Raw genomic sequence first — 16,082 nt, forward strand, 5'->3', positions numbered from 1 at the left:
AATGGGATGCTCTTGCAACAGTGTCTCAATCCCAGATTATTGCTTGAATGCATTACTGCAAGGCATTCAATCAGGCTAGTTCTGAACTGGTGCTGAGAAAGCAGATTATCAACTGGGGAAACTTGCTATGTGAGAATTACATGTATCCTTAGGCTAATTGCACTGGCTACACAAGCCTTCAAGATTTTATTCAAAGTGCTAGTTAGTATCTATAAAATCCTATATGGAATGGCACCAAAATTTCTGAGATCACTTTACCAAGCATGATTCTGCCCATTCTAGCTGGCAATCTAGGAAAGATAAAAAATCAACCCCTTTTTAAAATGTTGCTTGTATTATTTTTTCCTCCTAGTCCTAGTTCTAGTGACTAGGTAAGGTATTCAAAGCTAAATAAATAAATCTAACCCTAATCCTGTAATTTCATATGGATTTCTCTATAGAGTTTTTTTTGTCTTGAAAAGTCTTGAACTTCTGGTAGAGCCATCTGTCAGAATTTATCTATCTAATTTAATATGGTTCATTACAAAATGTTACATATATTTTAATTCAAATTTCTAACAAGAGTCACCTGAACTATTTTTCAGATGTTGCAGCTTCATTAGTGTGAAGACTCCAGTGTGGAACCTTGATATCCTACTTTAAGTTTCATATCAACAAGAATACTGATACTGCTCTTTATGGTTTTCAAATGTCTGAATTCTGAATGAACAAAAAAATGACTTATATTCTATGTGTATATATCCTCTTGCAATCCTAAAGTATACATTTTTTAAAACATTCAATATTAAAATGTTTTGTTTAAATTCAAGTAGGTTGGGAAAAAGTATATTACCAAGCAGGTACTGCAGAATATACTGAGATCCAAGCTTCCTGTCTCTGCAAGTTCCACTATTGTCTGTAAAAAAATAAAACAAAAAACATATTAAATCTTTTAAGAACTGATTTTATACATACTATGTACATTTTTATAAACAGACATGTTAGCATATAGACCATCTGAGTATCAGGTAAGTAAATCAAATTGTGCAATTTCAATGCTTCTGCTGCTTGGTTGCCAAGCAATTACCGTATTTTTCGGAGTATAAGACGCACCTTTTTCCCCCCTAAAAGGGGGTGAAAATTTAGGTGTGTCTTATACCCTGAATGTAGCCCTGCCCACCCACTGGCCCCCAGTCTTTGGCCACTGCCTCGCAGCAGTTACCTCCTTGCAAGCAAACAGCAAGAAAAAACAGCTTTCAGCTTCAGCACAACCTAATTAGCAAAAGTTGATTGGATAGGCCTCCCAACTCTCAGCTGATTGCTCTCAGCTGTTTTGCACAGGGCTCTGCTGCTTGCTGCAAAGAGGTAAATTGCTGGAGCAGATTTTTTTTTCCTTGTGCTAATCAAGCTATGCTGAAAACGTAAATGAAAGTAAAGCAGGCTGTTTGCTGTAACGAGGCAAAATTGCTCAGAGGCAGAGGGAGATTTCTTTTTCTTCTTTTCCTCACCAAAAAAGGTAGGTGCGTCTTATACTTCGGTGCGTCTTATACTCCGAAAAATACGGTAAACATTAATTCTAATCAGCTGTGTTTGTTGCTAGATTGGGCCCAATTAAAGGATTGTTATTATTCAGTTCTATATGTTTTGTATCAGTCACTAGAAAGACTGTCTGCACTTCTTGAGTCTCTTAAACATTTATTTAGACACAAAAAGATAAAGGTTAAGGAACTCAGTCCATAATCTCCAAAACAAGGGATGGGAGAAAACTGAGAAGTCATCAACCTTGTGATATAAGGCTGAAATTATACTATATTCAATCAAGAAAGAACCTTCAATCAAGAAAGGAACTATTCAATCAAGAACCTACATTTCACTATTTATTAATAAATACAAATCTTGTTACCTTTTTCTTTTGTTCTTCTGTGGCTTTAATTATTCCTGGATCTGATTTCCAGGACTTCCCAAAATTATAGAAAAGTGCAACACTATTAGCAAGAAATGGAAGGTGAATAAAGAGAAAACTGAGATGTACAATCATTAAGGAATGTAAATATATGTTCAAATTAATGTAACTTTTATTTTTAAAACATCAGTGTGTCCTTGAAAGTAAATTTTTTAATTAAATTAATTTAATTTACTTCTACTGTAGATACCAAAGAGTCTTCCTTAAGAGGTCTAGATCAGTGGTCCCCAACTTTTCTGGCTCCATGGATCACCAGCAGCAGCAGGGGAGATGGTTTCACGTGCACAACCTAGCTCCCATGCATCCACAATGAAGCTTCACACACTTGCTTGCCACTTGCACAGCCCAGTTCCCAACCAGCTGCGCACCAGTACAAGTCCATGACCTGAGCATCAGGGACTCTTGGTCTAGATAATCTGGACCCTCTGAAGCTTTCCCTAAGAAGGGAAGATGGGAAACTGGAAAAAATTGTCTAGGCAAGTGGGATCAAGTGATTTTTTAAAAAAGATTTACTAGTGGATGACCATCTGATGAACTGCCTACCACTTTCTTCCTGGTTCTGTCCAAATCTTCTTTCTCCACCTGGGCCACTTCCACAATCATGCTCTCCATCAGGCAAGGCAGGCAATCATCTCTTCTTAATCACATGTTGTAGCTTGCTTGAAATACCACGGCTTCAGCCGTTGTAAAATTCCAGTGTAAAATTGGGTTGCCAATGCTCTACTGTTTTCAGTTCTTACTCAAGTTTACCCAAAAAAACCCTCTACCAAATGTGATAATCAGTGAAACAAGGAGAAAACCTATGGAATCTAGGAAAAGGAAGATACTAAAAGGAAAGGTCCAAGAATTTCATTAACCACTTTGGACAAATTTCATTTTGCCAGATAAACTTCACTTAGTGTTGTGCCTGGAATAATTTAAACCAATGATTTTATAGTTTTTTAAAAAACATTCTTACTTCTGTTGTATATTATCAAGGAAAATCTGCACTGTTCCCTTCTATACATTTAAACAGTCTTTCTGGCATAATTGCTGAGATCAAGAGAAAGGATATCATTCCAAAACCAGAAAAACCACGTCACATACATCCAAAATTTTGTTGCTAGGTAAATTCCAAGAGGCAGAGCACTATGCATGGAGTGATCAAAGAATGATCTGTAGGACAGAGAAACAACATCACATAATTGATTAGTATACATACTACATTAAGATTGAAAATCAGGCTTATCAGATGTTATCTCTTTTCTATCCTGCTCTACGGAGTAGAGAGTTGGTCTCTGACAGAAAGCCATTTGAAGGGACTAGAAGCATTTGAAATATGGATTTACAGACAGCTGTTACTTATAAGCTGGGTTCACAAAATCAGAAATGAGGAGGTGATAAGCCATCTGGGAAACGAAATCATCAAAACCATAAAAAAGCAAAAGTTAGAATATTTTGGACATGTGATGCGACACCCGGAAAACCACAGCAGACTTTATTTAATCCTCCAGGGAAAAATTGAAGACAAACAAAGTCCAGGCAGAAAAAGAACATCATGGCTTCAAAATTTAAGGGACTGGTTTGGACAAAACTCAGCAGCACTTTTTCATGCGTCTGTTGATAAAAATAGGATCGCTAACATGATTGCCAACGTCCAATGACAGATATGGCACAAGAAGAAGATACATGCTACATATTCTTGCTTGCTGGAAAATAGTTGAATATGTTTAAAAGGTCATGTAGACTAAAATAAATATCATTTCACTGGAAAAATATATAATATCATTTGATAAATGCTTGCCAGGTTCACAACTGACTGATTCAAAAATTACATCTGTTCAGCTTGCAAACTTCACATGATGTATCAATTAAGCCAATTTCAAAACTGGAATGTACCATGACCGATGCTGGGAATTAACAGTGTTATGATTAATTTGTCCAGCAAATATATAACACCAGCAACCATCTGGATGAATTTTTAAACATTTGCCAAGTAAAGCTTTCAAATGTTATATCAATTTGCACACACACACAAATTTCACACATTTCCTCTTTCTAAAATGATCAATGAAAAAGTAAGAGAAAGGAGAATACTGAGAAGAGAGAACTGGACAAGAAGTTCTTCATATATTACAAAAAATATTTTCACTGCTACAAGAAAAGTGTTTTAATTCATTAATAAAGAGAAGTCAACATTTATGGCTAACAGACAATCAAACCAAAATCGTGAAAGAGGAACCACTTTTGATTAATTTCTTCAGTGTCGCACTGCAAGATGGAATAATGATTGAACTGGTAAAGCTCCTATTGAAAGCTACATTATGAAAGCCACTTATAGCATCTAACATGAGCAAATATGAAGAATTTCGGATATAAGACCATAAAAGCACATTTCCTTACAGAAGACATGTAATATTTTCCATGTTTCATTATCTGTCCTTAATATTAATGCATAAATTACTGCAAATTCAAATCTCACCAGGCTCAAGGTTGACTCAGCCTTCCATCCTTCCGAGGTAGGTAAAATGAGGACCCGGATTGTGGGGGCATTAAGCTGACTTTGTATAAAAAGAACCTGCTTGGGGGGGGGGGGGGCAAAAGCCCTACTAAGCAGGTATATACAAAAGTATGAAGGCTGTTGCTTAATGCATTGTAAGCCGGCCTGAGTCTCCGGAGAAGTATATTACATAATAAACAAATCAACTTTTGAGGGTACCTACTTGGAAAGAAACTGAACCATAGCCCAAACACCACCATACATTAGTCCTTTGATTAGCCAAGAATCAATATCAAGATCTGCTATAAATCCAACCAGCCAAATAACTAGGAATGGTGTTCCTAGCATCACCTTCTGACGAAATTCCTACAAAAAATAGTAAATATTAATTATTCTATTTTTTTAAATGAAGCACTGCAAAAATGTAATTTTTATTCAAACATTTCACAGTAATTTTAATTTAAAAAAATCAAAGAAGAACTATGTTCAGTGAAATATATGAGGCCTACGTATGGTCAGACACTTCTCCCCAGTAGGAAAAGTTATTTTTTTAAAAACTCAATTTAAAAGATGCAAAAGCACAACATTTCAAGTACCTCTTGACATCATCTCAAGAAATTACATGTCCACAAAACCAAAGTTTATCAGTTTTTAAATATAGTTCTCACCTTATCAGCCCTCAGTTTCCTGAGAAAAGATGGATTGTCGTAACCTTTTGCTTGCCTTGCCTCCTGAAGATGATTTATCATCCAAACATTTTTTCTTTGCTTTGCTAAATCAAGTGGTGATTCTCCCTATTAAAATATAAAAAGTTTTAAAATAATTTTAGATTAAAAGTGGAAAATATTTAACAATTTCATTTTAAATATTATTTAAAAGTTTTAGAAATATTAAATCAGTTCATTATATTATATAGTTCACTAGTCTGGAACACGAAGCCCTCTTTCACATATTAACAAGCAGCAGAGGCAAAGAAAAAGTCAATTTCATTAGCTAACAGAATTTAGCTAACAGATATGTTTGTGTATTATCAATATCTCATGCAGATGTTTACTCTATACATTAGATCAGGGGTGTCAAACTCGATTTCATTGAGGGCCACATCAGGGTTGGATCTGACCTTGGGGGCCAGTGTGGGCGTGGCCAGCTTGATGTAACTCATGTCGGGAGCATCTATGGTGGTCTGAGCACTCTGTCAGCGAAAACAGGCTCCCAAGGTCCATTTTCAGCTGTGATTGCACCAGTGAGGCTAAAACCAATTTCATTGTATACATGATGTACAATGACAATAAAGGCTATACTATACTGTGATGGCCTCCTGCTGCCCTCTGCCAGTGAAAATGGAGCTCGGTGGGCCGCAGGCTCCATTTTTGCTGGCAGAGGGCAGCAGGAGGCTGTCACAGCCAAAAACAGAGCTTGAGAGGACCATGCGTGGCCCTCCCAAGCTCTGTTTTCACTGGCAGAGGCACCACAGGCCGGTCCTTTACTGCCAGATCTAAGCAACTCGCGGGCCAGATCCAGACCCAGGGCCTTGAGTTTGACCCCCCTGCAATAGATTGACCACAAATCAATTGGAGATTAAAGTATGTTTTAAGCATCATTATAAGGGATATAATAGAATTCTACTCATCAATTTGCTCCCACCAAATGTTCAAATTTTATGGGCATTTTGTAAAGATTAATCCAACAACTGAGCAATTGGGAGTTTTTCATTATTTACAGATAGTTCTTGACTTACAACTCTAATTGAGCTTGGAATTATGGTTGTAATTTGTTGAAGTTGTAAATCAAGGCATCACATGACTGGACCTGATTTTTTTTTGACATTTTTTGCGACAGTCATTAAGCAAATCCAGTGGTTAAATAAATGCCGCAAACAGTAAGCAAATGAATTTTACTCAAGAAGCTTTTTGCCAGAGACTAGAAGTACATGCTAGAAACCTGAAAAAACACTTATAAATTCTGGCCATTTGACCACAGAACAGCAAACTGTTATAAAGGTGAGCCAGTTGTCAAGCACCCAAAATACAATCACATGACTGCAGAGGATGGGGGTTGCAACCATCATAATATGTTGTAAATAGCTTTGGGGGATCTGTGGTAGCTTCGAAGAGTGGCTAAATGACCAGTTGTAAATTAAAGATTACCTGTTAATATTAGTATGAAATTTAAACTAAGAAATGTTTTAGTTTTCAAAATCATGGCTATAACAGATCTAAGAAATAAAATTAATAGTGAATAATTTTTATCCTTCCTCTGAGATATACTACATTAATAATAGGTCCTGATCACTTTAATCTGCAAGTCTCATAAATTTTGCACAACATAACAAAATGTTTTGAGATTGTGGCAATCTCTTTATATAATTCATCATGAAATACAAAAATCCTTCCAATGCCTAAAAAATTAAAATAAACCTGCAATACAGTTTCATGTCAGAGACTTAGGACAAAACAGTAGACCTCATTTACACCTACAGAAAGAAAAGTTCTTATGGAACAGAGGAGGCAAAAGACAACCAACTGAAGGTACCTTCAGCTCCAGTTTTGCACTCCTCCTCTCTTCTACTGAAGGTAACTCCCCTCCTAAACAAATATTCATGGAAGCTTGAAAAATGGTTGAATCCTCTATCGTTTGGCCCCCGCCTAAAAAAAAATGAAACAGGTACCAGAAACTGAAATTTACCCTGAAAAGGCATAAATCCTTTGAAACAAAGTAAAAATTGCAAGGATTACACATATGTACTCCAGCATCAATAGAAACTAGATATACAGAGAAGTAGATAGTTAATTTCTATTGGTAGGATTTGAACTCAAAAGCCCTGCGTAGTAGTATCAAAATCTTAGTCAACAAATCATTATGAGAGACGGCAACAGAAATAAAAATCAGCTCACAGTATATTATGGTTCTTAGGAGGAGTGTCCTTGCATTTCCACTATTCATTTAAAAAGTATTTCACCAAACTTCCAAGATATTGGGAGTTTACCCCTCCCTTGAAACATCACATGCTTCAAGGAAATCATTGCCTATATAATCTGGATATGCCAGGTTGGACAAAGCCAAACTCTCTCTGGTTCACCTTTTCTGGTTCTACCTAATAACAATTTCAGACCATGCAAATATAATAATAGTTTAAGGCTGCTTAATTGCTTTGGTCCCTGAAGACAAACTAGAACACTGCAACAACTTAGCCCCAAAGTTTGTTCACTGGAGAATGAAGTTTTATACAAATGTGGATGATTCCTAACTAGCCTACTAGAAAGAACAGACTATAGAAAGGACAGTTCAATGTCTTGCTACTTTATTTTAGTTAGAGAAAATGTTAGAGAAAGAAGCAGAAATAAATAATCTATGAATTTCTAGAGCAGCAGGAAATACTAATACTCTTTTGTATGTACTGAAATACAACAGTCTGAATTGCAGTTTTTCTTTTCTACCTCAGTTTTAATATCAGAACCATGCATTTGAAAGCGTATGAACAGAGCCAGTTTAAAAAGGAAAAAGGAAGCATAAATAGTACAAGTCCCAGTTTCCAGGCAGAACTCTTAATCTGAATCACAAATGCATTATGGAAAAATTAAAATAATTGGTCCCTTTCTCACCTATCCAGTTAAAGTATCTATTTATGTATTTGTATCCTGCCTTTATAATTTAAACAAATAACTAAAGGTGCTGAATATATTCAACACACCTTTCTCCTCCTATTTTCCCCCCACAACCACCACCTTATGTGCTTATAAGCTCACCTTATGTGGTGAGCTGACAGAGAGAGAGTGATTAGCCCAAGTTCATCCATCCTTTCATGACTAAGGCAAGACTTGAATTCACGGTTTCCTGCTTTCTAGTCTGGTGCTTTAAACACTAGACCAAACTGTCTCTTAGTATAGTTGGGAGTAAATTAAAATCACTTATGTGGAAAGACCAAAGATTTTGTATATTATGAGCATTCTGACTAGAAGCTGACTAAGATAAAGATTTTCAGGTGGAAAAACTCTGCCATGCAAAGACATAGATGCAAGATCTGATTTTAAGTTTCATGTAAAATAAAGAGTGATTTAGAGATTGAATCTGAATTCCCAAAGCATTGTTTCTTTAAATTGGCTACCTATATGCAAACATATGACTTTTAAGAACAAAAATAAGAATGGATTCAAGATTTTGTAATACAAAGTTATAACTCGGTGTCTTATCTTTATGCCAGGATATTCAGATCTTAGGAAAATAAGTAGTGAGAATATTGGGTTGTGTAAAACATTATCAATTATAATAGAATTATCAATTATTCAGAACTGAGAAACTGAAAGAAACATGAGTGGTAACCATTATCAAAACAATAACTATCTTAAGCTCACACAGAGGCACTCTGCCATAACATGAATGATTTCAGTCCTTATTTTCCTTTCATTTTGTATAGTATAAGACAAATAACTTTTCCCCTATGGCTCTTTCTCTAGAAACGGAAACCTGTAGCTCTACAAAAACAAAAAACAAAAAGGCACAGTATCACAAAGCAAACTTACAGTTTTAAAAGAAATAATATTTAGCAGTGACATCCGTATCTTGACTAATCAGAGCCCCTTCTCCATTAACTGGAATAATCTGGGTATCAGACTTTTATAATTGAGGCTGGCAGGACTGGAGCAAATGTTTCCCAGAAAGATATATAATGTGTCTCCCCTACTTAAGGCTACCAAGACACCAAGGAAATATCTGTTAAATTGAAATGGCAGGAGGAAAGTTTATAATTTGGAGGATAGATATAGATCTATAAGTTCTCTGTGCTGCAGTAGGCAATTAATTACTTTTCCAAGACCTCATTCTTCTCTGATATTTACAATGAAGATACAACTCTAAGTATCTAACATCTGAAACATTAGGCTAGAGCTGATATACTATAATATACTGTTGAGTCCAGACGTTTGATTGTTCCCAGTGCTATGAGCAAAGAGTTGTTACCCTATGAACTGAGGATAAACATGATGGTTACAGTTACCCACTATCAGGCAAGTTACCAATACCTTGTTTCAATACGGTAGTCACAGGTTATGATGGCAATTGGGACTGGGATTGCCGTCAATAAGCTATGTCATCATAAAATGTGATGTCACATGACCCCATCAGTTAGTGATGGCAATCCTGGGTGCCATTGTAACCCCAGGACTCGCATGGCTGTTAAGTGGAAAGCAATGGTCAGGCAAGGAGTACAGGAGGAATGCCACGGGCAGGCACTACAAAACACGGGTGGGCAGCAGGAGGCTCCTTGGGAAAAAAAAGCAGGAGTGACTTATTAGAATTACTTCCAACCTTCCTTGCTAGCAATGCAATCATGTGACACAGCTCACCCCAATAACATAATTGTGAGCTGTGAACCTGGATCGCAATCAATAACCACAGGGACATTGAGATGGCCAGAACTTCAAAGGTCGGTCATAAGTCCATTTTTTCAGCACTGATGTAACTTTGAAAACTTGTAACTTAAAGACTACTTTTTTTAACAGAATCAAGTGATGATAATAGATGATAATCAACCATATGATAAATCAGTTAGCTCAATAGGCAGGATTAATCTACCAAAGCCAGTGTCAGTTTTAACAGTCCTGACCTGTTTAACAGGAAATAGAAATGCAGCAATTACTAGAATATGCAAGATCAAATCAAAAGGTTTGAAATTTACTAATCCAGTACAACAGGGGTGTGAAACTCGTGGCCCATGTGGCAGATGTGTCACTTGTTGGCCGTGCCCATCCCCAGTTGAGTGAAGGGAAAAAAAGTTGCAGTATATCATATGACTACATATAATCACAAGTTTGACATCCCTGCAGTACAATAATCATGAACAACACAATCAATTCTTCTGCAAAGAAACAAATGACATTCCATGCTGGTCTATGACCATAATAAAGATTTGATCTGATTTGCAAGTGGCTTTCAGATCTTTACTATGAGAAAGAGATGTAAGATGGGAAACCTGATAAGCTATATGAATATCTGTTTGCAAGAATTACTTTATTTCTAATTAATAGATTACCAAGAAATGTGCCCTTTGATTTATATGTGAACCTTCTAGTTAATGTATCATTTGGATAAAGCAAAATAATACTTAGGATCATCCAATGGAGATTAGAGCCCTACGTGGAAAAAGAGATGCCAGATGTTCAAGTTGGCTTTAGAAAAGGCCAGGGTATATGAGAAATTATAGTTGATGCGTGTACTGTAGAAAAATTGAGAAAATCAAGGAATATCCAAAAGAAGACACTGTTGATTATAGAAATGCTTTTGACTGTGACCATCACATCAAGCTGTGGAACATGATTAGAAAAATGTGCATGTCAGAACATTCATTGTCCGCATTAGAAACTTATATACGGGTCAGGAAACCAAAGCATTAACAGAACACAGAGAAACAGATTGGCTCCAAGTTGGTAAAGGAGTAATATCAATAACCTGCATTACGCTGATGGCACTATTCTGGTAATGAAAAATACAAAGGATTTTCAAGCTCTAGTGATAAATGTTAAGGAGCAAAGTAAATAAATAAATATATATATATTTATATATATTGCTCCTGGAAGCACGAAGCCGAGAACACCAGCCTGAAGATGACGAATGAGACTTCGTCGAAACGTCGCCAAGACACTTCCAATTTTACGTGGGAGAAGACCCGAATAACCAAAGACATATATATATATATATATATATATATATATATATATATATATATATATATGGACTAAACGAATGACAATGGGTAGAATAACTAGTCTTAGAATTAGTAATGACAATATCAATGGTGGATGACTTTTGCCTTTTAGATCAACTTTCAACAATAAAGGAACAAGCATTTAAAAAATACACTGCAGACTTGCATTAGATGGAACAGCCATATATGCCTTGTAAAAAATATTCTCTGCCTACAAAGATCAGAATCATACAAGCCGTGAAATTCCTTGCAACACTCAATGGAAGTGAAAGTTGGACTTTGAAGAACCAGGATGCGAAGAATATTGATGCTTTTTAACTCTGGTGCTGAAGACGACTCCTGAAAATACTGGAGACAGCCAAGAAAACAAACAAATGTATCAGCAAACAAATCAATGCAGAGTTCTCACTCAAGGTGCAAATGACCAGACTCAAATTATCCTACTTCAGACAAATTATGTGAAGACCTAGCTTCCTAGAGAAAGCTTTAATGCTGGGAAAGGTGGAAGGAAAGAGTATAGACAACCAGCAGCAAGGTGGATGGACTCAGTGGAGATGAGACAGATCATAATGAAGAAAATCTATCAATGTGATCATTAAAGTTGAAAATGCCGTGATGGCACATAATCAATCAAAAAGCATGACAGAAAAAGTCTATTCCTATTTCCAAACCGACAAAGAACCAATAATTATCAATCATCCTGTAACTCTACTGAAGGATCAAGTGGTGAGTTACTTGCTCTAGTATCTGAACCAAGTGATGTTGCATCAGAATCAGATAAGGCTAGATGAATTGACCAAGATGATGAAGCTACTGCTCATCTAATACACCACAATGTACCTACTGCAGCACTCCTGAGCATAGCAGTACTTTCCCACTTACTGTCCTCATGTAGGATTTCTAATTGATCTTTTGATCAGAGCTTCAAAGTGGGTAATTTCTATTCTGTAAAACAAAAAAAAACCTGGAAAGGTACAATTATACTAATTTTATAGGACTCAAAGCTGCCCTTTATATCCATTTCCCTTTCAATATTAGATAAACTGTTCTAAACCATTTCCCCCTTTTAAAAATAAAAACATTAAACCCACATCTCTCATTAAATTGGATAAGAAAAAAGGCACTTTTTAAAAAGTTAATATAAAAAAGTCATATATCTCAAATACCAGCAGATCTAAACTTACTGCCATGTTTTCTTTCAAATGAAGTCTACCTTAGACAGAACATATGCAATACTACAACATACCTCCAATTTTAGAAGATTTATTCCCAGAAGAGTAACAGACTAATCTCCCAAATAACCAGATAGACATGAAGAAATGCAATAGTTAGGAGTTATCTAGAATATTCTGTTTCTAAATTATATGCTTTGCCCATTATTATTGAATACTGGATCATTTTCAATTTTCAACCTTCCTCCTAACACTAATAAACATTCTTGGTGATGCTATATGAATTCCTACTTGCTACACCAGAACCTCAGAAGGGCTTTAAAGTTGGCCATCATTATCTGGCTTCTTTGGAATGGTGACAAAACAGGTTCTTTTAACAGCATAAGACTTTGACACTGGCATGAAGATCTGAGGGTAATAAGATACATAATTAAAAATTATTTATTTTATTCCACATTCTTTGGAGGTCCACTAAGGCAATGTACAATATCTCATCCTGGGCACCCTTTTTTTGAACTATTACCATTTGGCAGATGGTACAGGATAATAAAAACAAGGACAAATAGGCTGAAAAACAGCTTCTATCCCAGAGCAGTAACTATATTGAATTCTACCGTATAGTGCAATATTAATGCAATATCAGGGGGTTTTAATTCAATTGTATAGAATGTGAAGGATGTGTGCTTTTGTTTTATTTTTTATGTATAATGTACACTGAAGATGGCATTTAATTTCATTGTACAAGGTGTAATGACAATAAAGTAAACTAAACTTATGGGGTATGCCAGGCTGACAGTGACTGAGCCAAAGAATTCAGTGAGCTTCTATTATTGTGGACACATCTGAATCTAAGTTTTTCACCTAACACCCTTATATAAGGTACACTTACATTACACAAAATCAGCATTCTAAAAAAAAGTTTCTAGTATTAAAACACAAACACAGGTGGTTGAAAGTAAACCATACATCATGCCAGATTACAGTGCAGAAGATGTAATAAATCATCTTCCATTACTCATTCCCCATTCCCCTGGATTAATTAAAAAAAATAGGGGGGGAAACAGAAAAAAAATAAGGAATGCATGAGTTTGGAACATGTGCTTGAGTATTTCAACCACAGAAAGCACAAAGAGTTTCTGGGTTTTCACCCTGAGTTTCTGGGTTTTCACCCTTTCACAAGACACAGAAACATAATTTCTTTTATTTTACTGACTGGAAGGTAAACAATATTTAGCATTCAGCTATAAAGAAGCAAGTATCCAATATGCCTTTGAAGGGATACTTCTGAAAACTCTGAAAAATATCTTTTAATTTTTTATATCTCATTTGAGAATATTCAGCTCAAATTGCTGAATAATATTTTTTATGCCCTTATTGAAGAAAAATTTACTCTGTTTTTTCCTCTGGAATTGCCATTGTCCAGACATTGCAGGCCTTTCTAAGTTATCTTCTCCCTTTTCCATAAATTATAAAACAAGTAACTATATACCTGAATTTGTCAGCTTGCTGCAGCAAAAGCACAAGAAAAACTGTGCTTAGTAAAGATTAATTTGTTAAATCCCAAGCTTCTGTGCCTTACATTCACTTCACTGAAAACAATTGATGAAAATATAGGTTATAGTATCTGTATTCATTTTTAAGGTTCCACAAAATTCTGTATAGGATTTTCTATCTATTCATTACTTTGCAGTTTTCAAAAAACAAAACATGTAAATGTTAGTTCATAACCAACTGCTGCTTGCCATTTAATGAAGAGAAAGCAAAGATGTTCCAGACTATGGAAACTATTTTTAGATAAATCTATCCATGGCTTTATTAGGCTTTTGCAATTAACAAAATTAACAACAAAACTAGTGTCTCACAGGACCTTAAAGATTAATCAGAATGATGTTACAAGGTCTGATGAAAAAAACAATCTAACGAAGTAAATATTGTCCCACAAAAGTTTACATTAATAACAACATTAAGAAGTTTTCAAGATGTTACAGGCGACTTTGCTTTTTCTTTAATAAATATATGAATACTTTATTTTCATAGATCTAAACAGTGTGTCTGTAGTTACAGTATTTCAAAAAATATTCTTAGAGAATGAAATGATTGCTGTTTGCAGTTCAGTGCTTGGTTTGAAAGAGTACCTATCTATCCAGAAAAAATAGCTAAATTAAACTGAGATGTTAAGCTGAGATCTCTGGGCAAAGGAAACCAGCCACACTTGTTTGCCTTGCGGAAAAACAGTTTTGTGACTTGCCATACCTATCATGGTAGCAATTTTGTGACAATATCAGGACATGCTCTCAAAATTCCAAATATGTTAACCACTCCCCAAAGTATTGGGGATCTCTGAATATCTCAAAAAATAATACTCAGTGGAGGAATGGGCAGTAGAAAATGTTAAGTCAAAGGAGATTTTAATGAAGCATTTATATACTCTTTAGCACTGATTTCATAAGATTGGAAATCATGCCACAGATAAAGCAATGGTATTAAATATAAGGCAGACAGTGACAGAAGATGAAAGCAGTCCTAGAAGATATGGGGCTATGTTTGTATAATACAAGAGACAAGGTAACTCAAAGAAAAAAAAACAAGTAAATAGTAAATCTGTGACCACAACAAAGGGATGGAGGGAATTTCCATGGAGAGTTAAACAGTTGAAAAGCAAAATGAACACCAGGCATTGGATATGGGGAAAGAGCCAAAAGTATCTGTAATGCAGAAAAGAGTTTTTACTGAATGTATATGTTGGAACTGAATCTTGTTCTTATTAAAAAAATAACCAACAAAATGTGAAATTTCTACTACATGAAGACAGACTTACCTTGATATTTTGGGCATCAACATTAGCTCCAGCCTCTAACAGTAGACTAATCACTGTAGTATTTCCTGCTAGAACTGCCCAGTGTAATGCTGTATTCTTATGATATTTGTCTCCCAAATTCACTGAAACATTAAAAGTAAGCAGCAACCGAGTAGGATCCACACTGGAAAATTAACAAAATCATTATATAAACAAAGACATATTATGTTCATTTAGATCAAAATTCCTTGGCGAAAGAGTATATATTCTTTCAGACTGGATCAGGTTGGTTTCTAAATTAATTAAAATACAAATGAGTGATTTATTACTGGTCACAACCATAACAACTCCATTCACTGGAACCACCCATGCATGAAGAAGCAGAACTATCAAAGCAGAACCCAACCCTCAGAAGCAGTCCTGAAAAATATCATGGCCATCTGATAATCTGTTGTAACTGAAGTCCTATCATCTTCTCTATAAACTTCCCTAAAAAGGGAGACTACAAATTGAGTAGAAATTGTCGAAGATTCTTAAACAGAAGTGCACACTGAATACTTTGACAATAACTATGTAGCATCTTTCACAAAAGAGGTATTTATCTCTTCTTGAATCAAGCTATATTCACCCCATCTAATTTCTTGAAAGATCCAAACTGGGCATGGATCCATTTTAGTGAAAGCTAACCTCATGTCATTGAGAGTTTTATCCTTTTTCTCAAACTTCACTAATTCAAGTCTCATATGATCTTACAAAATATTGCTCTAGTCATGGCACTAGATTAGGGGTGTCAAACTGGCAGCCCACGGGCTGGATGCATCACGCACAGGTCACGCCCACCCCAGCTCTCCAAAGGGAAAAATTTCATGAAACGTCATGTGACGGCAACGTGATGCCGCGAGTTTGACACCCCTGCACTAGACTGTCCAAAAGCTGGATCAAATGTCAGGAATTTTATCTGTGAAGTGTCTTCCAAACATGATTCAGGGGCA

The 16,082-nt window shown here is 35.7% G+C and overlaps 1 protein-coding gene across 2 annotated transcripts in view; it reads right to left on the reverse strand.

Moving 5' to 3' along the window:
* ZDHHC17 (zDHHC palmitoyltransferase 17) overlaps positions 1 to 16,082 on the reverse strand; it is a 55,517-nt gene that overhangs the window by 12,953 nt on the left and 26,482 nt on the right. For both annotated transcript variants that reach the window (XM_060694649.2, XM_087874087.1), the window contains 6 exons: positions 15,112 to 15,274; positions 5,090 to 5,215; positions 4,645 to 4,787; positions 2,995 to 3,097; positions 1,883 to 2,005; positions 833 to 895 (listed from right to left, as the gene is read on the reverse strand). In XM_060694649.2, coding sequence (XP_060550632.1) covers positions 833 to 895; positions 1,883 to 2,005; positions 2,995 to 3,097; positions 4,645 to 4,787; positions 5,090 to 5,215; positions 15,112 to 15,274 — 721 coding nt within the window. The remainder of the gene's footprint in view (positions 1 to 832; positions 896 to 1,882; positions 2,006 to 2,994; positions 3,098 to 4,644; positions 4,788 to 5,089; positions 5,216 to 15,111; positions 15,275 to 16,082) is intronic.

Source organism: Pantherophis guttatus, chromosome 7, assembly GCF_059756535.1.
Source record: "Pantherophis guttatus breed Tessera chromosome 7, ASM5975653v1, whole genome shotgun sequence".
NCBI classification, from domain to species: domain Eukaryota; kingdom Metazoa; phylum Chordata; class Lepidosauria; order Squamata; family Colubridae; genus Pantherophis; species Pantherophis guttatus.